This window comes from Bombus affinis, chromosome 4 (genome assembly GCF_024516045.1).
Source record: "Bombus affinis isolate iyBomAffi1 chromosome 4, iyBomAffi1.2, whole genome shotgun sequence".
Classification (NCBI taxonomy): domain Eukaryota; kingdom Metazoa; phylum Arthropoda; class Insecta; order Hymenoptera; family Apidae; genus Bombus; species Bombus affinis.
The window spans coordinates 11045622-11072092 of NC_066347.1; the positions used below are offsets into that span (position 1 = coordinate 11045622).

The following is a 26471-nucleotide window of genomic DNA, read 5'->3' on the forward strand; positions in this document are numbered from 1 at the left end:
AAAAATATGCGTAAGAAATGTATATATTTATGGTAGATTTGAATTAAGTTTGAATTAAATTTGATTTAAATTAGAGTTCAGAATAGACAGAAAAATGTTAATGCCCAAGTTTAAAGTAGACTATTCTGAATTAAATAACATATATTCTATTCAACTTTATAAAACCTAAGCAATGTAAAAAGATTTAAAATAGAACGATCTTATAATTAATCTATTGACAACCACTGCTTATAGCAGGTAAGTAACTTTAAATAGTAAGGACGGCCCTCTATATGAAAACGTTCGATGCTCTGCAAATCTTATATGAAGTATATGTCACAGTCACGTATGAAATACGGTAAACCGTGTATGTGTTTATGAACCTATATGCAAAAACTTAACGTAGTTTATCACAGTTAATTATCGTAAAACTCGTGCGTAATAACTATCGTTACTCATCATAAGTTACGCACGAGACTTTTGCGGACTATGCAGGAGTTTCCTTACGTGTTATCAGAGTACGAGGAAATAAATCCTCTTCTTTACAAGCCTATCAATTCAACTCAACGAATCAAGGTATTTCTTTAAAGTTGAAAAACAATTCTTATGCAACACAATAATGCATGTTATGTGCTATCATAATATTGTGTTGTTTCTACTGATTACATTTTTAACGACTCACTATACACATTCTAATTTAGTTTATTGTTAAATAAGGTTTATGCGATTGCTTGAAGTACAATTTGAAATTGCACAAATATTTGAAACGAAATTATTTTTCAGTGTCATACAGCATATATATCTGTTTTAGAAAATTACATTTTATCTTAGAATTAAATAAATGAGATGGAATTAAATATATTGTGTATAACAAATTCTACTTATAATAAGAACCAATTAAACTAAATGCTGTCTTTCTTTTAATTCTCAAATGGGACAGAAATATATACTTGTTATTTTTTTAAGTAATATTCTTAAATTTGTAATAAAATAGTTTCAAAAAGTTTGTTTCTATGAAAGTAGAATTTGAAAGTAATATGAAATTAATTATGTTTCAGTATACATGTTTCAATACGTCTTCCAGCTATATTGTATTAGGTTCAACCAGTGGCAGTATTTATCTATTTTCAAGGAAACCATGCTCATTTATACAATTAATACCCTTATCGGTACATAAATTTTCCTTAATGTACTATAGTAAGAAATTACATAATTTATATATCAATCCAATGTAAAAGATTATAAAAAAGATAATTTTTAATTATTATCTTTATAACACCAGGAAGGTGCAGTTTCTCGTATTCTCATATCACCTGATGAGAAAACAATTGCCTTGACAACAAATCGTGGTATAGTTTGTCTAATAGCTCTAAAATCTATTCCAAAATTGATAGCTATATCAACCGAGCACATTCACAAACAAGTTAACTGCCTGTGTTGGAATGATAATAGCTCTGAAGTATATATTGGAGATGGGCATGGAAAAGTTTCTGTTATGGCACTATCTATTTTTACGGTATAAACCTTTAATATTTTAAACATTATCGACATATATTTTACTAAATTAGTAACTTCTATGTTTTACATAGATTATTCTAAGAGTAAACTAATACTAATAAAATGATAATCTTTTAGGTAAATGGCATGTTTCAAGCACCAACTTGTACATTGATGAATTTAGATTCAAGCATTGTGCAACTTAATTTCTTATCACCTTTATTATTAGTGTCAACTTTGACTCGTTGTTACATATGTGATACAATACAGGAACAGTATAAACAAATAGGAAATAAAGCACGGCATGGAGAATTTGGTGCCTGTTTCTATAAAACATGCCTTACACAGAATAAGAGTGCTCCAGACAGCCAAAAAGAAGGGAAAGTAGTCAATAAAAAGGGTTCCTTTAATTTCATTGCAGAAGGTAACAGTAAGATACAAGAAGAAAATTTTCCTCAAATCTTTTGTGCTAGACCAGGATCTAGACTTTGGGAAGTGTCTGCAAATGGAATAGTAATGAAAACTCATCAGTTTAAAGAAGCACTTGCTATTCCACCTACAATAATATGCAGGCCAAGCATTAGAAAATCTGTTTATCAAAAGCAAACAGAACAAACTTGGCTGCCACAATCTATTAATTTCTCCTATCTGTCTGTTATTGGAGAGAAGTATTTATTTTCATATACTTCTACTGGCCTATACATTATTGATCCTCTGACTGCAACTGTGGTACTGTGGACTAATGAATTTTCAAATATATCTTTAGCAGAAACTATCGAGAATAAAATATATTTGATGACCTCTGATGGGGAATTTCATTGTTTAGTTTTATATTTCTTAGATTCCTTAATATTACGATTGTATAATAAAAAGAAATATTATGAATGTTTAGAGATATGCCTTATGTATAAACTACAATTAAAAAAATTAGTAAATGATACTGAGATTAATAATGTTTGTGATATAGAGAATAGGTTGCAAATATTTAGAGATGATGAATTGTCAACATTATTACATCCTTTAATACTTTTGTTGGAATCTAATATAAAAATAATTCCAAAAAAATTAGATTCGGGTATTGTAGTCGTTAATTGCGGAAATTCAGACCTGAAAGATGAGGAAAATTTGGGGCTTCATTCTATATCCTATTGTTCTTTGCAAAATAATGAAAGGCTTTTTGAAACCGAATTAAACATAGAAAAAGAAAAAACATCAACCAATTTATTGAATAATTCCGATAATAAAACGAAAAAGGATGAAGACACGAATTGCAATACAGCTAAGGAAATAGAAGAAGGTCATGATGAAACCAAAGAAAAATTGATTTTGAACAAAAATGTAACACAAAGAATACAAGCAGATCTGGAAATTATATATACGGTAGTTGGTAATATTAAGCCTTCAATGGACGAAGAAGACTTAGAAAAAATAATTTTAGATATAGATTGGAGAATGAATGTTATCAAAGATTCATATGAAAATGTAGATGAACTAAAGAACTTTATATATGAAGTATTAAGAAGCGTAGAACTATGTTATTTCAATGCTTTATTAGAAAATGTTTCAATACAACTAATACAATCTACAGATAATGAAAATATTATAAAACAAATAATAAAAGCTTTTGTTAATGTAAATGCACAAAGCTGCAGAAGATGTACCTGTGGTAGTGTGTATCCAACAAATGAACTAATAGAACCAAAGTTCCTGGGGATTGGTAAATCCCTTCTTAAGAAAATGCTAGATGAATATAAGGAGGAGTGTATAAATTTATGTAACAAAGTACCTTATATGTGGCGAGATTACTTGCCACTTTACATAGAACAGCATGGTATAATGACGAATGATCTAATACGCCATTGTCTTCAAACTAGAGATAATATTATATTTTCCATTTTTTTACCTTTATTGGACGGGAAACATTGGAACTATATAGCGACATACGCGAAAGAAATTCAAGAGGGACAGTGTCTGTTCTGTAGAAAGCCTATAAAAAGAGGAAATCACGAAGAATGGATAAACTGGACTGCTGTGATATATGAAATCATGAAGAAACAGGGACCTGATATTGCCATGACATTATTAATAAAATTAGAGAAAGCTATTCCAAATGTTCCTATTGATAGAAAGTGAGTATTATCTTTCTAAACACTTAAGCATAAAATCAGGAAAAAATAATTAAGTATTTTCATTTTTTGCAGTATATTTCAGTCATTGGTATTTACAAAACTTTTATATCAACATGGGATGAAGTATGCCATTAATCTTAATAAAACTAATTTGGAGTCATCTGAATACAATACAATATGTTCTACAAAGGTAATTATTATTTTTTAATTGACTTGTGAGTCATCAGAAAATATTTATTAAAGAGAGAAAGAACTCAGTTTGTATCTATATCTTTTATGTTTCAGCTAAACCATAATTTATATATAAACACTTTATGTGTTTTACAGATTCGAGATCAAGTGGCAGAAGTTCTTGAAAAAGACTTAAGTAAACCGATTAATAAAAATATTTTCGAGAATGGGCCGCATCATTGGGGAATGCATTATCAGAATAAATTATCTGCATGTTCTTGCTGCACACTGTCCCTTCAAACACCAGTTCTATTAGGTAATAATGGAATCGCAATATTTGATTGCGGCCACGCTTACCATGTAAATTGTATGATAGAAAAAAAACTCACTGCCTGTAATCTTCATTCTTAATTGTACATGCACAACAAGTATATACAAATAAATCTCGTAAAAGAAGATACAAATATTAACATGTAAATAAAGTCTCATTCAGGTAGTTTACAGAATAAAAAACTGCATACTATATCTAGTCTTTAAAAAATTTGTTTGGGCGTACTTATATAAGCGTATTTACAAATTTATTGTCGAAATACAAATTGTTATCACAGATAAATCTCACGGTTTAACAATGAAATTGAATTTAAAAGATAGATTTTTTTAGTTCCTTATAATATAAGGAAATGTAATAATTTTATCAAATACAATTTTGTTTGTATAAGCAAGTAATAAAAATTACAATAGAAACTAGTATTTGTATAAAAGGAGTACATGAATAAAAATTGAGCATTGAAAATTCTTATGTAATAAGTAAAGTACATTCCTTAAATTAGTTATTAAAAGACTTGAAATTGTTAAAATATTTATAAAAATTAAGAATTACACTGTTATAATTTCAAAAATTTAGTTTTATTCTAGAAAATAACGTACTATTTTATATTTGTATATGTATCGTAATTTTTTGTACCTTTTACGATCGACTGTATACACAATATAATTAAGGAATTCCAATTTCAATTTGACACTTACCTTCTCTTTTATTTGATATATTTATTATTTAATTCCAAAATATTTATGCAGTATGAGGCATATTCAAATTATATATATTCTAAAATTTTATAAAAACTTGCTGTATTCTTATATTAGTCTTAAGTATCTTTAAAAGGTGAAGAAAGCAGAGGGTGCATTGTGAATTTATTTTGAAACAATGAGTCGTGAGATTTTCACTGTACATAACCTCGACCCTTAAAAAGTTGTCAGGAATATATTTTTCCTTCATTAACACATTATCCCTTAAATTAGAAAATTCTAAACTGCAAGAAACAAGATTCATTATAATGAAGAAATTGGTCTAACCACATAAGTATGTCTTAAGGATTAAAATAATAATAATATGACAACAAAAATAACTATTTTTTCCGTAACTTTTGCACAAGTTTGTTGAAAGTAAATATATTCAAATAAAACAAAAGAGAAAATATATGAAGGATAAAAATATTCAGAATTATTAAAAATGCCTCAATCTGCATAAAACAGGATTTAAAATTCCTTACTCTACGGTAACGAGCCAAAATATTGTTAAATATTTCGAATTACATTGACATATGGTAATTTGTTTGTAACAAATGTAATGCATATTTTTCTTTCCTCTTTTTACGCTCAATGAATTTGATCACGCAAAAAATGCAATTTTGTCTTCAAAGCATATTCTATCGATCAATACGTTACGATATTAGAATATTGATTTTTCTACGATCATAATCGACTAGGAAGATATATGACTTTTCTTGACACGCAATACTTAAATCTATCATTATATTACAACTTCGATAGTGATTTATAATTCTTAGTGTGTGCAAAATATAATGTAATGAATCTAATGCAAAAATCATAAATATTTTGTTTTTCTTGATATTTGTATACGATATAAAATATGAATTATATTTATTTTATTTATCATGATAAGAATTGATTTCGTGTAAAATTATTTATATGTAAATAACTTCTACGCGCGCGCACACACAATGTTATCGATTTACATATAACAATACACTACTACACGTTGCGTAAAATTTCGCAAAGTATGTATGTATGTATATAACTCTCTTACGTTTTCTTTTTGTAATATAAATAACTCAATAATTGCCATAACTGCATTCTATGCAATTAATTCTAATTGACGAATAATTATTACTTTTTTTAAAAACATCTTATACGAAGGATTCGATTTTGAAAGCGCATAAGGGAACGATATTAAATTTTTTCGTCAACTATTTTTACAAACTTCGAATTGAAAAATCGAAAAATTTGCTTAATTTGGTAAAGGCACAAGTGACTAGAATTTGTAAAATTCGTATCTGAATAATACAAAAATGACAAATTTACCGATATGTAACGATGTACACAAAAATTTCGATCTTATTAAATTGTACAATGTTTCTTTATATAAATTATGACCATCATCAACGTAAAACGATGCTCAAATTTCAATTTGTTACCTGTTATCGTTCTTTTTATTTTGAATTCTTGAATATCAATTTTATATCGATGAAATTTGAACATCCGCAAAATTGATAATTTCGAGGACTCTAGTAGAAACCAGCATGTTAATTAATTAATTAACTAAGAACAACAAACAAATATGTAAAATCACAAATTTTCTTGTTTAAATTTTAAGAAAATTTCCTTCATCTTGAATCGTTAACATGTTAGTGACTTGAATTCTCGAATTTAGCTTCGATTCTTGTAGAACTAATTATTCCTGCTTACACAATTAAAGCAATTAACTACTTGATACGCTCTCAGAAAAACCAGGGTAACATATAAACGTTTGAACAAAATTTTAGCTCGTATATCGACTGGAAATATACGTATATATGTATATATAAATGTAAACTATTGATAAACGTACAAAACAAACGTGATCCATGGGAGGTATCGATTTTTAGAGCTGTATTCTGTGATATTATACACTTACCCATTAACTCCATACACATTTCTCCAGGCAATCTCTATTTTCGACTTAGTAAAATATTAACAGGTTTAAATGGTACGTTATACAACAATATATATACATATATATACACACATATATATATATATATATACATGTATGCGTAAAGAAGAAATCGTAACGAGCAATTGTTGTGCAAAGGGCGCCATGCATGGCATACTCGGAAGGTAGACCCTTTTAAACTCCTACGTTCACTAAAAATCCGCATCATTATATACTGTTACTGTTATATCATTATATACTGTTACCGAATTTGAATAAATTATAATTAATAAACCGCTTATTCCTATCATTTATTTTTTGTTATCTTTTTCTATTATCTTTCAGGAACAAATGCTTTAAAACTCTATAATATTAACACAGAATGTTTTTGTTCATTTTTAAGATTTTAATTTTGTACTAATAAGAAAATTATTAGAATACTAAACATTTGACTTTGTAAAATTTTACAATATTCTGTGCATATTTTAACGTTTCTTAAACGTTTCTTAAAAGATCACAGAAGAAAATTCGTAGTATATATATATATATATCTAATGCCTGTATTGTTTGTATTTTTCTAAGTATTTTAAAACATTTATAAATCTTGATAATACAACAAAAATTTCATTGATATTATAGAAAGATCTAGTATTGATTTATTGACTTCTTTAAGATTCCATTGTATTGAAAAGAGTTGAAACTTTTGATATATTTTAAATATGTATTATATATATACATATATTTTTCTTTTAACATCAATTTATCTCTTTGAGAGTTTTTTAATTTCTCTTGACAATTGATCATAAATTCACAATTATATGTTTGTCTATTAAATTAACATTAATCCTTTTCATGTTTCAGATTTATAATTCTGAATGATTTAAAAAAAACTATACTAATATCATGAATTGTAAAATATTGAGAATTCTATGCATTTCATTGCATGGTTCTAAATATGCCATTATAATACTTACTTACATAAGTTGTCATTAGATTTATAGTGTTCTCACAACATTACAAAAGATTTTCGTCGGTTTCGTTAAGACCACTAAATATTAACAATCATTTATGTAGATTCACAGAAATGTGATTCTTTTAGCTTTTATAAAATTTTCTTGATAATAATCGCATTATTTGATATCGTCACGTAGAACTGTAATAGTTCTGTATAATAATACTATTCAGTACAAAGCGCTTTGCGTTTCAAAAAATTGAAACTATCCTTTTTCACGTGTTATCGTATGATTGTTTATATAAGTCCTATAATTCACAGCGTCACTTGACCGAAACCTCTATTAACAAAATATGATCTCTATAAATAGAATGTCGTTAAATATAAATCATTAAAAAATAAAGCTACAGATAAAAATATCTCACAGCTCTTTGTACTCTTGATAAGAAACAAATACAGAACTATTCATTTAAAACGCAACTACCACTAAGCTATGAAATAGTTTCAGCATTAATTACCATAAGTTAGACGATAAAATTGAAAAAAAGAAAAGAAAAAAATTAAATATAAGATTAACTAATCGTCAGTATACTTTAATTTTCTATAAACAATCGTTAACTTTCTTTGAAACAATATCTCTTTCACATTAAAAAGAAAATAAGACAAAATTAGAAAATGGCAAATACCTTACAGACACCAATATTTTGTCACCTTAAAATTGCGCTTTAAATGGACAATTCTTATTATTAGTACACAAAAAACTACTTGTCGCATATTTGTAATGTAAGAATGCAATGCAGACTTTTTCCTTTTTCAATTTCAAATGACAGGAAAAATAATATTATAATTACTCCGATTATTTAGACGCCTCAATGAAATCATTGGAACCTGCGCTGAACTGAAGATAAAAATTTCTTTTTAATCCTGATAAGTTAAAGTAATGTGTCCTTAATTATTCTTTCGAAAAATCACCGTTTAAACATAACATAGGAATCGAAGACGAAATGACTGAGCTATAGTAAAATATCTTTCTGGTTGGTGAATCGCAGTAAAAAAATCTATACATAAAGAAAGCCGCACACAGTGCTAACAAATCCAGGAGATGCAGGCTTTTGTTGCAGTGTGTGTACAGCTCGATGATTCTCATAAGAACTACAATTTATACATTTTACTTTCTAAGAACTATACTTATAGTCGAATTGTCTATACTGTTTGTAAATAATGTAGTCATTGTATTCGGATTTTTAGACTGACTGTTGCAAAAATATTGAATTTTTAGTTATAAAGATAAGTAGGAGTGAAAAAAGCATTTTACATTAATCCTTTGCAATTCTTTACTTTAATAGTAATTACTATTTATTCTTCAATTATGTTGAGCAATATACTTGTTTCATTTTACCAAATTATCCTACGAAAATAAATTATATTTCCAGTATCAAATAATGAAATATGTTGTGTAAATCACTTTTACAAGAATTAAATTAATGATAAAAACAATTCTATTTTAATTTCATAGAAAATGTGTTTGACAAATTATAATTCATAGTTATAACAATAATGAAAACTGATATAAAATAAATTAACTTAAATTGGAAACATTGAATCACAAAGGATCAAAGCATGAATAAACTCAAACAATTGGACTATGAGTTGGTTGTGCTCCATCCAGCAGTGTCTCTTATTTCTAGCTGTATGATCGAGTTAACTATTATATGGTTACTTCAAAATGGCACATCGAAACATAATCATTCACGAGACACGTATGTGTATATGTATGTGATCATGCAAACTGGTCTCGTATATTACAACATAAAAATTTATTGGGATTTTCCTTCTTTTTTGTTGCTGAGAATTTAACTATCTGGTATTGTGCTCTGTGAGAGTCCATCATCCGTTTCCTGGTACTTGTTAAAAGGTACCAAATGCTCAGCCCTTTGCGGTCTTCTTCCCTTTTCATTCTCTCTAAAACATGACGCTTCTGGTTAAAAATTTATACCAAGTGAAATGAACTAAAGTTATACAGCTAAGCTTTCACAAGCATATAGAAATAATAATAATATATCGCTAATCGTTGCGCAACAAAATCATTTCATAAATATTAAAAATGTAATAAATTTTTATAATATAAGAAATTATATAATGTGTGCGTATATATATAATACGTATATATATATAATTCATTTCATTTTATCTTATATAGTAATTTGTTATACATGAAAGAAGACCGTCGAGGGTTTTGCTAAAATAACGAATGATTATGCGATACATGATAAAAATTAATATATACATACAACGTTGTCTCACAGAGCTATCATTAAGTGTATCATCATTCATAATGATCCCTGATAAAAAATCCATTCGAAAGGTGAACCACCCTCGCTGTCTTTGCTTACTTTTGATACTTTTTCCTCTCTTAGAGAGGACGAATGTATAGTGTTCAATTTAGTTGTAATTTCTTTCGAGCTATTCTCAACTCTTTCATGCGTAATTCAGTGCTTGTAGTATATGACTTTTACAACTTCGTAGTTTTGTTTACATCTAACTGTAACGATCGGATAACATATTACTTAAAAAATAATACATATAACGTGTGACTAAAAAATAAATTATAAGATGATATATTCTCGTTTCAGATCGGAAAAGATGCATAAAAATGAAGATTAAATATACAAGGAGGAGGGACGTTAAGTCTTAAGAACATCATGCTTGAGCATAGAAAAATACAGTAATACCGATCCTTCTAAAACATGAAAGAGTTTCTGCTACTGCACACGAATACTAACTTTTCTAATTTCTATTCCTCGTACAATCAAAAATTGAAATAACCATAATATATTACTGGATTTAAAATACATATTTTCAAAATGTGTAACATTTGACGAACGCAATATCATATTAATGATATTTTTATGTACATTAAATTCTACATTCAAGTGCATAAGAGGTGAATATAATTCTTCATAGAACTCTTAATTACATAAATCTTGATTATACGAGGATTAATCTGTACGCTGTAAGGGCGTACACAGGAGAGAAATTCTTTTCTTCAAATAATACACAGGACCTTTTTGACAATTCAAACAAAGTCGTTCCGTGAACGTGTTACGCTTTCACAATATACTATGTATCGTTATAAATAGTTTTCTATGCCGTTTCAACTAAACAGTGAAAAATAAGATGGCACTATTACATAAAATTAATTAACCAAAATTACCCAAGTCGATGATCTTGGAATATCTATACTTATTTATAATTAATAAACAAAATTATGATCATATCAGGATAGTAATCTTTATTATTTTTAGGTGAACAGATTTGGGTAGTTTTGATAAATTAGTTTTCAAACACTCAACTATCAGAGAGTATATATAACTCTGACATTGATCTTTCCAATTTCATGGATGAGACTAGTATATGTCATAGAACATAATGGGGAACATAATCATTGTTTTACATGTAAAATATCGTGTTCCACCCCTGTTATCATACACTTTCGATCCCTAATCGATCGTTGTTACGAACATTAAAAATTGTACAGAAATAAATTAATTAAAGGTGAGATCGAAAGTGTTTAAATCGGATGCCGTGTATGCGTCTTTCGATTGGTTCCACCTTTCGATTAATAAATGGAATAATGCAATAGCACAAAAACAAAAATAACATATTTATCAGGAAGATTGTGTGTGCTGATGAATAAAGTAAAGACATGTTTATCACGTATATTTTTTTTGAAAGCGTATATATATATTATAGTTAAGATACAATCTTGCATCGTCGTGGAGATAGAAGACCGATGACGAGAGTCCAGAGTGTGATCTTCATTCTTCCCCGAGGCAACCACAAACACAGCACCGTTCGCCAATAGGTACAGCGCAAGCCTCTTCTTCAGCTTCTCTGTAAACCGCAACTGAACACAACTCTTCGTGAAACATAACTTTCGTTGTGCTTTCGTCACCTTTTCCTTTTGTTAATTTGTTGTTGCTATTATCACTATTCTTTTTTTTTATTCGTGAATAACACATACTCTCCCTCTCTTTCTCGCTCTTTCACTCTCACTACTTTTTTCTGAAAACTAAACAAATACTCTCTGCTTAAATGTTACATAGATATACATGTATATATGCATTTGTGGTGTATGCGTTTTCGTTAGCTTCATTATCATTTTTTCTTGTTGCTTTTTTATAATTAGTGTAATAATATTTAGTAATATGATAGTGTATGCTACGTAAAAAGAAAAAAGAAAAGAAAAAAAACAACACCATCGATGACTCAAAAAGAAACTGTATGTCAAATTCTACGATCAACCACCCATGCAACGTGTTGCGAAGAATCCCCTATGACAAAACCACCCGTAGTAATTTGGCTAAAATGCTCGCGATTCGGAACTCTGCCGAAAGTTTACACAAAGACTTGCAAATCATGTTATCAAAACATAATAATTCGCCACTTTCTCGACCGAGATTCTCTATTTTTAGATGCTTCGTCACATACCGATAAATGTATCTAAGCACACCTAAAAATAGATATTTATAATTTAATACAATCATAACATAGTCATTCAGTTGCAACTGATAAAAATTCTAGAGGTCATAGTTTCTTAAACGTGCAATAAACAGACACGTGTAGCATGTTACTAGGAAATACAAAATTCATGTTCTTAATTCCCTATAATTAGAATTTTATGTTTATAAAAAAGGGAATTGTGATTGATCACAATCTTATACTTTAATATGAAACTTAAGAATTAATAACATTCTACTTATAAGATACAATAGTACGACAATAAGTGAATAAACAAAATTTTTTAAATATAGATTTCCAAGTTGTAAGTTAGAATATGAATGTATCAATACGCGTGTACCCGGATATTTAAACATACGTGAATTAGATACTCCTAATATATAGATAAACATGTACTAAAAATTATGTGGTAAAACATACAGATACGTTTCATACACGTGTACACATAGATATTAAATACACATAAACTACAGACCTCTAGTACAGAGCTATTTGTCATGTAAAACAAATAACTGGAAGATGGTTATCTATACTTCTAATACAAAGACTAAATCTGTTGTATCGAAAGGTGCTCTGAATTACCGATCATATATAAGTGGAATCATGATAGATTTATCAAAAAATTTAATTAATTGCAAGGTCACTGTGTATCTTTCATTTCGAAACCAATGATTTCCCTGTTCAGCCGAGAAAGTGTTTAAATACTATTGATATTCAGACAAAATACAGAAGATAAACATGTGCTCTCAGGAGATAAACATGTATGAGTGTCCTCTTGAATCCGTTTCTCAATGACGCTTGCAAGAAAATGACCGGTAAGATCCTGCAAACACTGCATGCTAAGACGTGACCTCTTCCTCGTTTTCTGGCCCTTCCGTATTTTTATTCTCACTGTTTTCTCTGTTATTTCTGATTTTTTTGTAAACGAGAATTCTTCTTTATTCTCTCCGACACTTAATCGCCTTTAATGCCTTGAACGATGTGAAGAGTCTCCACGTTCGTCGCGACGATCTCTTTCTCGTTCTCGCTCCCGTTCACGCTCCGGTTCTCGTTCTCTCTCCGATGGTCTTCGGCTCGACTCTCGTTCTCGATCTCTGTCTCGTTCACGCTCTCTGTAGCGATCGTCATAATACCTACACAAGTACACGTCAGCCAATTATCTTACTTTAGCGGTGTACACTATTAATTTGCTTTTTTTCTTTTTTTAATTCTTTTCAATTCCTTCTTAAGATATATTTACATTAACTCAAGGACTCTTTGATACGCTATGTATCTTTCTTTAATGTACCCTACCTTTTTCGTTCATGATAACTTTTTATTTTTTTTTTTTTTTATTCGTTTCCTTGCTCTCTATTAATATTTTGATTTTTGCGATCAAGTAGTTACTTATTGCAAAGGCTTAAGAGAAAGGAAAAAAATTACCAAGCATTTAGAAGAGACAATTTACTGCATAAAAAAGTCTCTGATAACTTCAGGAACTAAACACATTATTCTAACAAGAAGTTTTAATAACAAAGAAAAACTAATATTTATCTAAATTTTCCAACAATTTGCAATAAACGATTTTGTAATCAGAAAGCAAAAGATTCACTGAATTCGTGCGATATTCTAATAGAATTATAACTTTTAATACCTTTTCTCATCATTATATGCATGTGAAGAAACAAAAGTGAGTTGAAACATTTTCTTTATACTTGTCTCTTATTTTTCTACTTCTTATATTTTTTGTATTCTCCCCCTTCTCTCTCCCACTTATTTACAAAATTTTTATTTGAATTCTAAAATATTCCTGTTTGTGAAATGATGGATAATGTAATCAATACGTGAATTCTGAATCAAATTCTTTAAGAATAACTCTAATCTGTTGTTTTGCATCTAACAAGATAATACTTTGTAATGAGATCTACATGCATTCACTTTAATGAAAAAAAAAGTGTAAATTACCTAGACGCCTTGGAAGACGAGACGGGAGCCGTCTCTGGCGGTTCTTCTTTTACTCTTGGCCTGGCTGACTGACGTGTCGTACTAATGGAAAATATGCATACTTCGTTATGACTTATACTGTTACCAGGCTTAATACGTTGCTTTAGTTAAAATAAGCTATGTTAAGAAATATATTCAATTTTCCTTTTTCAGTCTACTAGCAACGATCACTTATTCGAGCAAAATTTATAATAAATTGTGAACTTACTCTACGACTTAATGCTTATATAAAAGACAACCATTTTTTAGTATTTTTCTATTGAAATATAGATTAAATTAGAAAATATGTCAATATGTTATTCGAAATAATACTAACTACAGTTACCAATTATATGTAAGTGCATGTGTACAATACTACATATATTCAAAGAAGTTTTGAGATTCATTGTTAAACCTGTAACCATATTTGAATATTCAAAATGAAACAAGAATAACTGACTTTAAAACATGAAAAAATAGAAGATAATTCCTTCTAGGATATAACTGTGTTGCATAGATTTCATTTCTTTTTATGGTTTCAGGATTATGACTACTTTACTGTAGTAAAGTATTTGTGGATCTATACATATATCAACTTAATATTAGAATCAATATTACAGTATCTCTGTGGATAAGTGTAGATCTTGTGTTAATATATGCTAACATAATATATAAATTGAAGAAGCATTTAACCATCTTAATATATAAATAGTAATTATACATTGTAAGTATTTTTACATTATGTATATCAAGATATGTATATCATGATATGAATATGCTAGATTAATAAATAAAGTAAAATTGTAATCATTCCTACTCATGTTTTATAAATAACTAAAGATAACAATATGTGGAAACTGACTATTTAATTCATGAACTGTTAATCTTACGAATTGTTAGGATTAATAACTGCAATAATTCTATCGCTAGATAAAGCTCAGTAATTTTTTAAAATACCAATAGATGTAGTTCATAAATTAAATATTTGATTCTCTATCACGTCTTAAATATACTTGGCAAAAATTTCATTTACAATATCTCTATGAAACATATTGAAATGTTTTGAATAGAAAGAAATATCTACAAAAAAGATATGCACATTCTTTTACATACTTTTTCCAATGACGACTTTGGAAATAAAGATTACAACTACACAGGAGGAACAAGAGGGAACAATTGTATTGAATGTACTGTATGACTTATCTCAAGGAAGAAGCTAACATCTGTTTACATTCCAAAATTGTCAATTGTATATTAGGAAAACTATTGTTACACAGCTTCAACCTCTAAGTGTATCCACGCACACACTTCAAATATCATGTGACAAAAATAACTTGCAGAAGTATCATTGATACTAAGTACAAAGTTCATTTCTTCCCTCGTATTTACAAAATTGAAATAAAGATGTAGATGCGAACATTCCTTAAATCTGTTCTAATATTTAATTAATGAACGGATGTTCGCCTTAATCTACAAATCTTTCAATCATTTGAATTATGGGCAAGTTTCGTTTATTGTTGGCTATTTCATCTTTGAAACTTCAGTCTCACTTACTACTGAATATTCCAAAAACAATAAACAAATAGATTAATAAAATTACAATCTCGTCGTTTTAGTGCATGTTAAAGTTTTGAACAATTTACAATAAAATTTATAACTCGCAAATAGAATTGTTATTTCAATTGCATCATTTTAATTACATTACTATTATATATAAATGTTCCTAAAATATTATATTGTTTAGAAATTGAGATCGCAATATTTTCAGTTTCTCTATTATAAAAAAAGCCCCTGTTACTTTCTAAAACCATAACTAATGAAAATCAATAGTGATTACTTGTGATTATTACTTATCGCTGTTTGATAATATTAGGACGAAAAAAATTTTTAATGTTTGCTATTTTAAAACAAACATAAGGGTACTTTTATGATTTTTTTGTACTGTTTGCTAAACAATCAATTTCTTCCTATGTTAACCAATATATACTGAGCATCTTTTAAATATAATTTGTATTTCTGCCAATGATTTAATAACATTTAAAAAGGTATGAAATAAATTTGTACTGTATTTAGTTGCTTCGAATGTTTTAGGTTACTGTTAAATACTAAAATCATAATAACGTATTACAATTTTTTTATAAAGAATTGATTTATTAAAAGATGAATACGTTTATATTTTCATTATACTATTTAATGACTCTCTCGCTAATTAACTCAAGGACAGTATCGCCAATAACAATATCGGTTGTGTGAGTTATAATATCAGTAGAAATTGATACCACTGAAATAGGGTAAATGTATGCATATATAGATGTAAAATGAGAATGGGACCGAGAATGTGATTTTCGGTGTGATGGCGGTATCGCTTTTGAGTTATCTAATGAGAAGATCATCTTATATTATAACTTTATAATAATAATATATTATTATATAATCATATGCACAGCAAATTGAAGCTAACATAGGAATAATAACAGTCCTTGGAGTTCAATATTTATAATTTACCTGTCACTTTTACACTCAATAATAACGCAGAGCACCTAAATCAAGATACTTAATTGTTTTAAGAATAATGTCCACTTTTAGCTTTCAAAGTATCAAAGTATCAACTATTATAATAATATAATATTTGTTTCTGATTAATGCTTTTAACAAATTTTATGTAGTAGATTAAAAAAGTAGACATTAACGAACAATCTGATACAATAATAAAAAAACATTTAATTGATACGTTAATTGTTACTTTTCACATTTTATGAATGTCTAAAATTTTGATAAAAAAATATCCTTGTGATTAACATTTTTATCTCCAATATAATTTACAAAGATTAAAGAATAATAATATTTTGAATTCTTATAAATTAACCCTTCGCGGACTACCGCCGCATATATGCGTTCTGCGTAAGCCATCAATTTGGCCGAGGAACTAATATATGCGTTTGGCGAAAACAATTGGTAGAGCCGAACGACTCATATGTGTTCCGTGTAAACGCGTCGCTATGTGCGAAAAACTCATATACGCGTTTGGCGAAGATAACTGATAGAACCAAAGGATTCATATGTATGTCACATTTTATTTATCCTGTGGAGAATCTGTGCATGTACATATGTACAGAATTTGACATCTATGAACGAAAAGCGCGTCTATGCAGAAATGCACGCTGACAATTTTAAATGGTTACCGCGGCAGCAGCTCGGTCCCACGGTACGGTTGACTTCGAACCGTCCCGTCCCCAAAGGGTTAAATTTTAACTGATAGCAGAGAAAATTTAAAAGTACTTTCATTTAAATAGAATTTTATTTAATATTTAGTAATTGTTAAAAAGGATATCATACTAAAATATATAAATATTCAAGATCTGAAATGCCCAATAACAATTAATGCATCAAAGTAACGTTAATTTTATTTAACCCTGTCGCTGTTAATTATATAAGCAAATATTTTTGCTCGATTAGAGTTAATATCCTTTCAGTAACTAACTCAGTCGCAATTATTCTACATAATAATTACAACAGATTCTTTTTGTTCAATTGTGGACATCCATTTGTAGAGTATAGATGTTCTAGAATTATAACATATAGATTTGAGATTACATTACAGCAAAAGGGTTAAGTTCACTTTTTACCATTAATAAAGTCAACTATATTTGAGTCTTATAAATTATTGTTATATGACCATGTAAAATTATCTATGGTCTTTGTCTGTACTTATGAATTCTTCCAGAATAATTAATTAATAGAGACAATACGGAAATATTAAGAAATGTTACAAGTAATTATTAATATTTAATGACAGTTAAATTTGTCCCAATGAAATATGTTAGTATTTAAATAGACACACATTATTAATTATTTTACAATTGAACACATTATAAATCAACGCGTTCTCTTCTAAACATCATTAATACCAGTTACAATTCATTTAATTTACTTGCACTTTTATCAGATTTCATACTATTTAATGCCATTTTAAATAAGTATTCAAATTGAACGTTTCGGATGAACTCCGCATACAATATTCTGCATAGCATGATTGAAAATGTTTGCAAAATATATAATACAATAAATGGGACTTATATTACTTAGATCAATATCGTTGCTATAGTGCTATATCTATTTGCGAAGAAAATTGCATGATATATTTTAGTAAATTGTATATAGTTATATACGATCTGTTACAATGTAAACGTCGGATTATTTTATATAAATATAGACTTATCGTACTCATTTTCTTTTTCTAAATCATACGCATACGTGGCTATTATTACGAGGGCTATCGGTTATAAGTTGCGACTGTCAGTTAATTTTTGACTGAATTGAATAAGAAGGTACATCCAGTAGTGACAGTTAAAATAATTATGAGATGTTGAGCTTACCTTTCTTCTCTGCTTCGCTCTCTATATTCGCGATCTCTTTCACGTTCACGATCTCTCTCCCTGCTTCGTGATCTCTCCCGTGGATATGGTTCACTGTAATAACGTTCTCTGTCACGATCACGATCCCTTTCCCTTTCACGATCGCGTTCCCTGTCGCGTTCTCTATCTCTGTCTCTGCTTCTTTCTCTGTATTCCCTGTCACGGCTCCTTGATCGTTCACGTCTTCTTCTGTGACTGCGTTCTCTGTCTCGTGAACGTGATCGTTCTGAAATAATTCATTAAATCTAGATTAACTAAAACAATAATCTCAATTTTGATAGAATCATAGGAGATATGAAAGTCGTTGCAAGTGATTAAAAAATTTATTAAACATACATCTATTTTTTATTGTTCTAAATGTAAGAAATAAAATATTTACCCCTACGTGCGGATCCATAACTCTTTGTTTCGACGCCACGCAAGGTGTCTTGAAGAGAACTGATTAAAATTTTACATCTATCATCTGCAGCAACCTTGGATTGTTTTATCAGTGAAATGGCTGTAACCAGGGTTTCTATAGCGCTTGCGTATTCCCCTGCTGCAGCATCAGATACTGCTCGAGCAATAGCAGAAGAAGAAACGGTTCTATTTCTACCCATGATTTCTTCAAATTCTTGTTCTGTAAGGGGAGGAGGACCTTCTGGGCGATGATCAGGTCCTGGTGCGCCATAAGGTGGCTGTAAGATATATAATTCATCTTGATTTTTTAAAGATTTTAATAAAGCAGTGGTATTATGAAACGTAATAGTGAAGCCACTAAATAATATCAGAAATATAAGATATTAACACAATGGACAATATAAATTAGAATACCATATACCTGTGCTGCAGGTGGTCCATAACCATGAGGTGGTACATGTGGTGGTCCATGTGGTTGACCATGTGGAGGACCATGAGGTGGACCATGAGGTGGACCATGTGGTGGACCATGAGGTGGTCCATGGGGTGGACCAGGAGGACCTGGTGGATGTTGTCCTGGATGTTGATGAGGTGGTCCTTGTGGGAAAAATGCTGGATTCACATGTGGTGCAGGTCCTCCTGGGGGTCCTTGTGGTGGTCCTTGAGGTGGGCCACCATGACCAGGTGGCGGACCTCCTGGACCTGGTAACATTCCTGATCAATATCTTTGTTAGCTTGCAACACTGTATAGCAAGCTTATAAATTTTTTCATTACACAAAACAATTTTTATTGTATGATTGATTTGATAAAGTATGTTTTTTGCTTTAGAATATGCTTGCACAATGTTGTAAGATTATGACAAATTATTATAGACTAAAAGTTTCCATCTTTCTTTATATATTCTAATATTTAATATATATTGATAATATATTTTTACTCTTTTAAGTATATTTATTTGAATTGAACTATTCCTTTCCTATGTTATTATTACTTACTTTTTTAGTATTATTTGAAAATACTTTCAATTATATACTTTATATTCATTAAAATTGTGGTAACAACAAAAATTGAATTGTTGTTTATATTACTTTTATCTGAAACACCTTGCACCTTCATACTCCTAAGCATAAAATTTCCCTCAATATCATGCATTATTATAAGAAAAATTAATAGCGATATTGTTAATATTCAATGAACGTCCTAAATTTCTCACCACCCATAGAACCTGGAGGAGGTCCTCTCTGTGGTGGGCCTTGACCAGGTTGCGGGCCTTGCATATGTTGATGTTGAGGGAAACCTGGTGGTCCCTGAGGCCCGTGATGCATTCCTATGCACATTGAATAATTACATCAGTGAACTTTATTCACAAAAACTTGATTACATAATGCTTTGTTATTGGAAGTGATTTATTACTAAAGTTCTTTATGTCCTGTTTTGTATAGTAATTTTGATAATTTTCATAATCTATTCTATCATGCAGACTATAAGCTGTGGAAAAACAAGAATTTTATCATAACGACACATGAAATGAAGGAAAGAACAGAGCGTGTGAGTCCAAGATGTTTCAGTATATAATCTATAATGAATCATGATACTTAACAAACCTGGTGGTCTATTCCATTCGGGACGTGGTTGAGCACCTCTTGGATCACCTGGAGGTCCACCAGGATGTCCAGGTGGACCACGTGGAGGTCCTTGACCAGGTGGACCAGGCGGACCACCATGAAATTGCTGAATGGAGACAAACGAAGATTCTATTTCAATCTACCATAATTAAATTAAAAATCATTCTCTATACTTGAAAAATAACAGCAAAAAATTAATTAATAATGAAATGCATCAATAACACGAATTACTATGGAATACTATTATTAAACAATAATCATAAAGTAATTAATAATAATGATAAAATATTAAAATATCAGAGCCAGTTATTGGTTTATCAAAAACTTTTCAATGTGCTGTATAAATTTAATTAACCAGTAAACAGATTGAAATGAAATAATTTATTGATTTCTGAAGGAGCTTTTCATGTTATACATATCTCATGCACTGCTAATGTTGTAATTTTCAAAGAAATAAATTTTGCAGATTATATTTTTATATTACATTTTCTTTTAACACTTGAAATTTATACAAAAAAATAACTAAATACAGCTTCATTCAAAAGAAAGATAATTGAATTAGGAAATATTGAAAGATAGCAGTTAGATGACTTTTTTATTAATATTATTCAAACTTTATTTTCCATATAAGTACAATTTAAAATATTTTAGAATTCTAAAAATAATAGAATTTCAATTTAGTATTCATTAATTTCAATAGTGTTTGGTCAGATTTTGTGTTTAAAAACAAATCAATACTGAAAAGTTTGAAGAATGGATAATTTTTACAACGTGAAAAGCAGGAAAAACAACACATTGTGTGTTACCTGTGGTATATGGTAACTGGCTTCTGAAAGGTCTCTAGTACAACTCTGTTTACGCGAAGCGTAAGACATGTAAGTGCAAAAAATATTCTTGTAATTTGTACCATAATCGATTTATGTAAAATATAAATTTATGTAAAATATATCATAAAATTGTAAAAACCAAGAAATGACTAACTTTGACAAAAATTTTTAATTAATATATCAAGTATTATCTGAAGAATAGTAAAAAAATTTCTTTTTTATAATTATTTTTCTATAGCTTTAAGGAAGCTACACAGGTTGTTCTCGGCTATAGGTGCAAAATGATTTAAAGGATGATTCATAAAGCTAAAATAAGATGAAAATCAAGAATAAAAAAGTTAAGTTTTCAGCTTTGTTTTTTTGTTATTGACAATTAAAAATTTGTCGTAATATCCCTGTGCGAGCAAACCTCCTTATAAGAACGAAAGTAAATCAGCCTAAGGAGTGACATCCACAGGCATCCTCAAATCGAACAATACACGGGCAGTAACCTGTTTATTAATTATTTATGGAGGCAAAAGTTTAGGGGAAATATTAACGCTGTCTACTCGAAAATTCCATCAGGCGATTTTTGATATGCTGTTATGGATTTTTATAAGTAGACAAGTATAATGTTTAATCTACGATTTTTCTTACAAAATGTTATGTAGAACAGTTTACATCTTCAAATGTCATAATCTTTTCTATGATTCATGCAAGGTAAACTACTGCTTATGTATTGTTCGATTTGAGGATGCCTGTGGACCTCACTGCTTAGGTTGACCTACTTTCGTTTGTGTAAAAAGATTTTTGCCCGTGCAGATATATTTCGACTAATTTTTAATTGTCAATAACTAAAAGACAAAGCCGAAAATGCAATTTTTTAATTCTTAATTTTCGTCTTACTTTAACTTTAAGAAATACCCCTTAAATATTTTTACACCCGTAGCCAAACACCCTATATAATACACAATTATATTAGGCAATTACATATTACATTCTTATCTCTTTTCTTGTTTTTCTTAGTTACCTTCTATTTTTATGTTAAAAGCAAAGTCCCACAACTACTATAAACACAAGTTTGCAATACAAATTAAGTTTTATAAATACAAAAAATCGATTCAGAAAAAGTATGGTTATTAACAAAAGGACAAATTACATGCACACAATTACATTGAATAATTAAATAAAAACTCTATTACATACCATTCCTGGAGGTCGATGCTGACCAGGACCTGGTCCTGGTGGTCCTTGTTGAGGTGGACCACCAGGTCCACTTGGACCTCTTGGTGGTCCAGGTGGACCATTAGGTCTTGGCCCATTCCATGGGCCCTGCTGATAACCAGGAGGTGGTGGACCTTGGTTAGGATGCCCAGGTAAAGGATGGTGCGGTCCAGGTCCAGGACCCATTGGCGGACCGTGCATACGCGGTGGACCTTGCTGGCCAGGTCCACCTGGACCTGGTGGACCCATCCCTGGAGGTGGCATTCTCTGTGGTCGTACACCCTGTGGAGGACCCATCATCATCCTAGGACCATGATTTTGTTGCGAATGTTGAGGGTGTTGGGGATGTTGTGGATGCTGTTGATGGGGTGGCATTGGTGACTGATGCTGATGTGGATTATGGGGACGCTGACTCTGACTCTGTTGAGGAGCCGGAGCTGGTCGTGTCTTACACTGAGACTCAAACTGAGAACATATACACAATTTCAAATGTACAAAATGTCAAGTTTTCATTTATTTATTAGGAAGAGAAATAACGATTAAGCCGTCCAGAAATTCAAATTGCTTTCTTGAAAAGATTGAATAAAGAAATAAAAAAGATTTCTAAATGTTATAAATATGACCAATTAATTATAAATTATGTGTTTTGATTGAAAGAAGTTACTTAAAGGACAACATTAATTTCTTAATAATATATCATATATAATAAAAATTGTATATGTGTAAAAGTGCAAAATTATTTACATTAAAAAAGTTAACTTTTTAAAAGATTTAACTATACTTAATTTGAATGAAAACTATATTAATGTAAATTATATGAAAGTGAACAATAATCTAACATTTTCGCAAATTTTTTTAAAAGAAAAGAAGAAAACTGCAGATTCAATATTATATTTTACTTACACCTATCAGAGTAAAAATTCATGAAAAAGAGTCATATAACAAAAATAAATTTCTCACAGTACTAATTATTTCTTTCCCATAAATAGTTGCTTGTTCATAATGTCAATATATCTATACTTACTTGATTCAAAGCTTGTTTAGTTGGAAATGTTACTACTGGATTCTGTCCATGCAATTCCTTTTTAGGTAATCTTTCCATACAAATCCTCATACTTTGTTCTGATCCCAAAGATATCACACAGAATCCCTTAGATTGTCCATTGGCTCGATTTTCAAAGAATTTTACTTCAACAAAATCTGATACACCAATACTTTGTACGGCATCAGTTATATCTTGGTCACTTGTCCACTGCAATAAAAATATTTCAATAAGTTTAAATTACTACAAAAATATTGATTTTTCTCTAAGTTTTTAAAATAAAGGCTAATTAATGAAAATGAATTAATATTCAATTATTTACCCAAGTCAAATTTCCAACATATAGTTGATGGCGTCTCCCAATTTGGTTTGGCTGAATATTATTTCCAAGTTGATGGTAAGGTGCGCTACCATTTGTTTCTTCATTAGGTGAAGTAGTATCACCAGCACCATCTCCACTATTTCCTGTAGAAACACCACCATTACCACCAGCAGGAGCTGCTATCACATCGTCATACAAATCAACGCCATCACCAGCAAACTCATCCTAAAACAAATCATTAAAAACATATCACAAGCTGATTAATTACCATAAGAATTTAATATATTTACATCATATGAGCTGAATATTCTTATGAATTATATTGTGAAAATATTGTGCAATTTTAGTATTTATACAAACAAAAATTAATTTAATATTCAATTCCTTTTTAAATCATTCACATATGTAATATATAAAATATATTGATATATAACAAATATTATACATAGTATTTAATACATATTAATAATGAATTCAAAATACAATTTTTTTGTTATCTACTTAAAGTTTCAAAAATAATATTGGAGAAAGCTTAAAAAATAATTAATACATTAATAAATATTTTAATTTACTAACTACCTTCTAAATCTTTGATAAAAGATAATTTATGAATTGTACGTATGTTACTACCTTCTTTTCACATATTTTTCTAATATTTTCTATTCCCATTGTATTACATAAATATTTCACTATGAAGAAAAAAAGGAAAATAGTTCTAAATAAACATATTCCTTCAAGAACAAAAACATAATTTATAAAGTATTAAAATAAATTTCAATCATCTTATAGAATACAAATTATTTTACAAAAGCTAAAAAATAGTGTAATAGATAAAAGATACAAAAAGATTAAAAATATAACGATTTTTTCTTGATAAGACGCTTCATTGACGCTCATTAAAGCTGTACACACATACCTACAAAAAAAAATTCGCTTCCTGAATAAGCACGGATCGTTTCGGTGCAATTTCGGTCGGAATAAAAAAGAAAAAAAACATCACATACAAATAAAGTGTTCAAACTTCAAAATAATATAAACGCTGTAAGAAGAAAATGGTGTCTCGCATGCAATAATGAAAACTTTAGTTAAATATTAAACGAAGTGGAGGAATAAAATGCGCTACGAGACATTTGCCTTACCGCTAACACCATTTTGCTTTTCTTGCTGTGAATCTGTGTATTACACGTATTTGCTTTTTAAGTTTTTCCCCGATGCAATAGAACGTGCACGGGCCACGGTAATTATGTAACAGAATAGAGAAAATGTTTATTGGTCGTGATAATCGAATGCAACGTCTACTCGTCACGAATAAGATGTATGTTAAAATCGAAATCCCGGCTGAACGAGAATCGGACACCGCTTGTCGAGGCAATCGTTACCGTTTCTCCTCCATGACGCCGAACAACCCCGCTCTGCTATCGCATTTTTCTCACAGTTTCCAATGTTTTTTACTAAAGTAGCCAATTGACAACAACGCCTATAGGACAACTCGTTACTTATTAGCAATGATAAAAACGAATTACCTGCGCGAAATCTTGCTCGAGATCGTCGGCGTACAAATCAATGTCACCGTCCGCCATTTTACGTACACCGACGCTCACTGCATTTGACGAAGGCGCCAAGCCTAAAGAAATATGCTGTTCTAGGAGAAAACGTGTTAGCGAATTACGTTACGTTTTCGTGCTGAACGGATATGACGTCACACCGCCATCTTTTCCCCTTCCGAGATAACCGATAAATTCATTGGAACTATACATATGTACGTATTATGTGTAAGTAGTTTGCCTGAGTCGAATTAAGAGAGGTAAATAAAACCATGTGATCGAAATCTAGGGGAAAAGGTTCGAATTCATAATTCTGTGTATGTATATATATTCTAACAAAATCATTTTTCACGAATTGCAACATGTTATATATCAATCGATTAGTTTTAACGCATAGATTACAGAAATACAAAATTATTTTATAGAAAGTTATTATTATTAAAATATTTCATAATATAAAAATAAAATATGTATATGTTGTATGCATTTACCTATATCAACATTCAATATGTCTGCCACCATTGAAAAATCGAATAGAATACAAAGATAATTATCGTGAAATATTTTAATAATAATAACATTCCGCAAAATAATTCTGGTATTTCTATAATGTACGCGTTAAAACAAATCGATTGATTCTGATTGGTTTTTTCTGATCGGTGGTTTTGGTATAATTCTGATATGTTATAAGCTGGAAAACTACATTTTTTACATTAACCCCCTGCCTTATGATTAGTTTTATAGCTGCAAGTTATTATTATTGAAATGTTTCATTTAAAAATTAAATATTGAAAGTGAAAAATGATTATTTTTTAGGAAATGAGAATCGAGTATTGGTTAAACGATATATTTACTTTATATAGAATCTTTCTTTGCATAAAATATGTAAG

At 29.5% G+C, this 26471-nt stretch overlaps 2 protein-coding genes across 15 annotated transcripts; one reads left to right on the forward strand and one right to left on the reverse strand.

Moving 5' to 3' along the window:
- Nucleotides 1-261: 261 nt before the first annotated feature.
- LOC126915192 (uncharacterized) lies at nucleotides 262-4301 on the forward strand. Of its 2 annotated transcripts, none has more exons than XM_050719619.1 (6): nucleotides 262-555; nucleotides 1038-1148; nucleotides 1262-1495; nucleotides 1615-3605; nucleotides 3660-3795; nucleotides 3933-4301. In XM_050719619.1, exons 1-6 carry the CDS (start codon nucleotides 469-471, stop codon nucleotides 4185-4187), a joined length of 2814 nt encoding a protein of 937 aa, XP_050575576.1. In that variant the 5' UTR covers nucleotides 262-468; the 3' UTR covers nucleotides 4188-4301. The 2 variants fall into 2 exon arrangements, with proteins under 2 accessions (XP_050575576.1, XP_050575577.1); XM_050719620.1 differs by having other exon boundaries at nucleotides 263-555; nucleotides 3678-3795.
- Nucleotides 3662-25732, reverse strand: LOC126915195 (cleavage and polyadenylation specificity factor subunit 6). 13 transcript variants are annotated; one of them, XM_050719639.1, is made up of 12 exons: nucleotides 25561-25731; nucleotides 24038-24262; nucleotides 23698-23925; nucleotides 22656-22955; nucleotides 21450-21494; nucleotides 20623-20749; nucleotides 20232-20345; nucleotides 19439-19731; nucleotides 18998-19295; nucleotides 18580-18844; nucleotides 14186-14266; nucleotides 11430-13374 (listed from the first exon to the last, which is right to left on the reverse strand). In XM_050719639.1, the coding sequence occupies exons 1-12, from the start codon at nucleotides 25615-25617 to the stop codon at nucleotides 13206-13208; spliced, it is 2202 nt and encodes a 733-aa protein (XP_050575596.1). In that variant the 5' UTR covers nucleotides 25618-25731; the 3' UTR covers nucleotides 11430-13205. The 13 variants fall into 13 exon arrangements, with proteins under 13 accessions (XP_050575594.1, XP_050575596.1, XP_050575586.1 ...); XM_050719629.1 differs by having other exon boundaries at nucleotides 11430-13353; nucleotides 22656-23138; XM_050719626.1 differs by having other exon boundaries at nucleotides 22656-23138; nucleotides 25561-25729.
- Nucleotides 25733-26471: the final 739 nt, after the last annotated feature.

Excerpts from the sequence above, each read along its gene's own strand:
- LOC126915192 (XM_050719619.1), top strand. The coding sequence starts at position 469 with ATGCAGGAGTTTCCTTACGTGTTATCAGAGTACGAGGAAATAAATCCT. Across the intron at positions 1,149-1,261 it reads TACAATTAATACCCTTATCG|GAAGGTGCAGTTTCTCGTAT; the intron begins GTACATAAATTT and ends TTATAACACCAG. Across the intron at positions 3,796-3,932 it reads ATACAATATGTTCTACAAAG|ATTCGAGATCAAGTGGCAGA; the intron begins GTAATTATTATT and ends TGTGTTTTACAG.
- LOC126915195 (XM_050719626.1), bottom strand. The coding sequence starts at position 25,617 with ATGGCGGACGGTGACATTGATTTGTACGCCGACGATCTCGAGCAAGAT. Across the intron at positions 20,750-21,449 it reads CCAGTTACCATATACCACAG|CAATTTCATGGTGGTCCGCC; the intron begins GTAACACACAAT and ends GTCTCCATTCAG. Across the intron at positions 13,375-14,185 it reads TCGTCTTCCAAGGCGTCTAG|GTATTATGACGATCGCTACA; the intron begins GTAATTTACACT and ends GTACTTGTGTAG.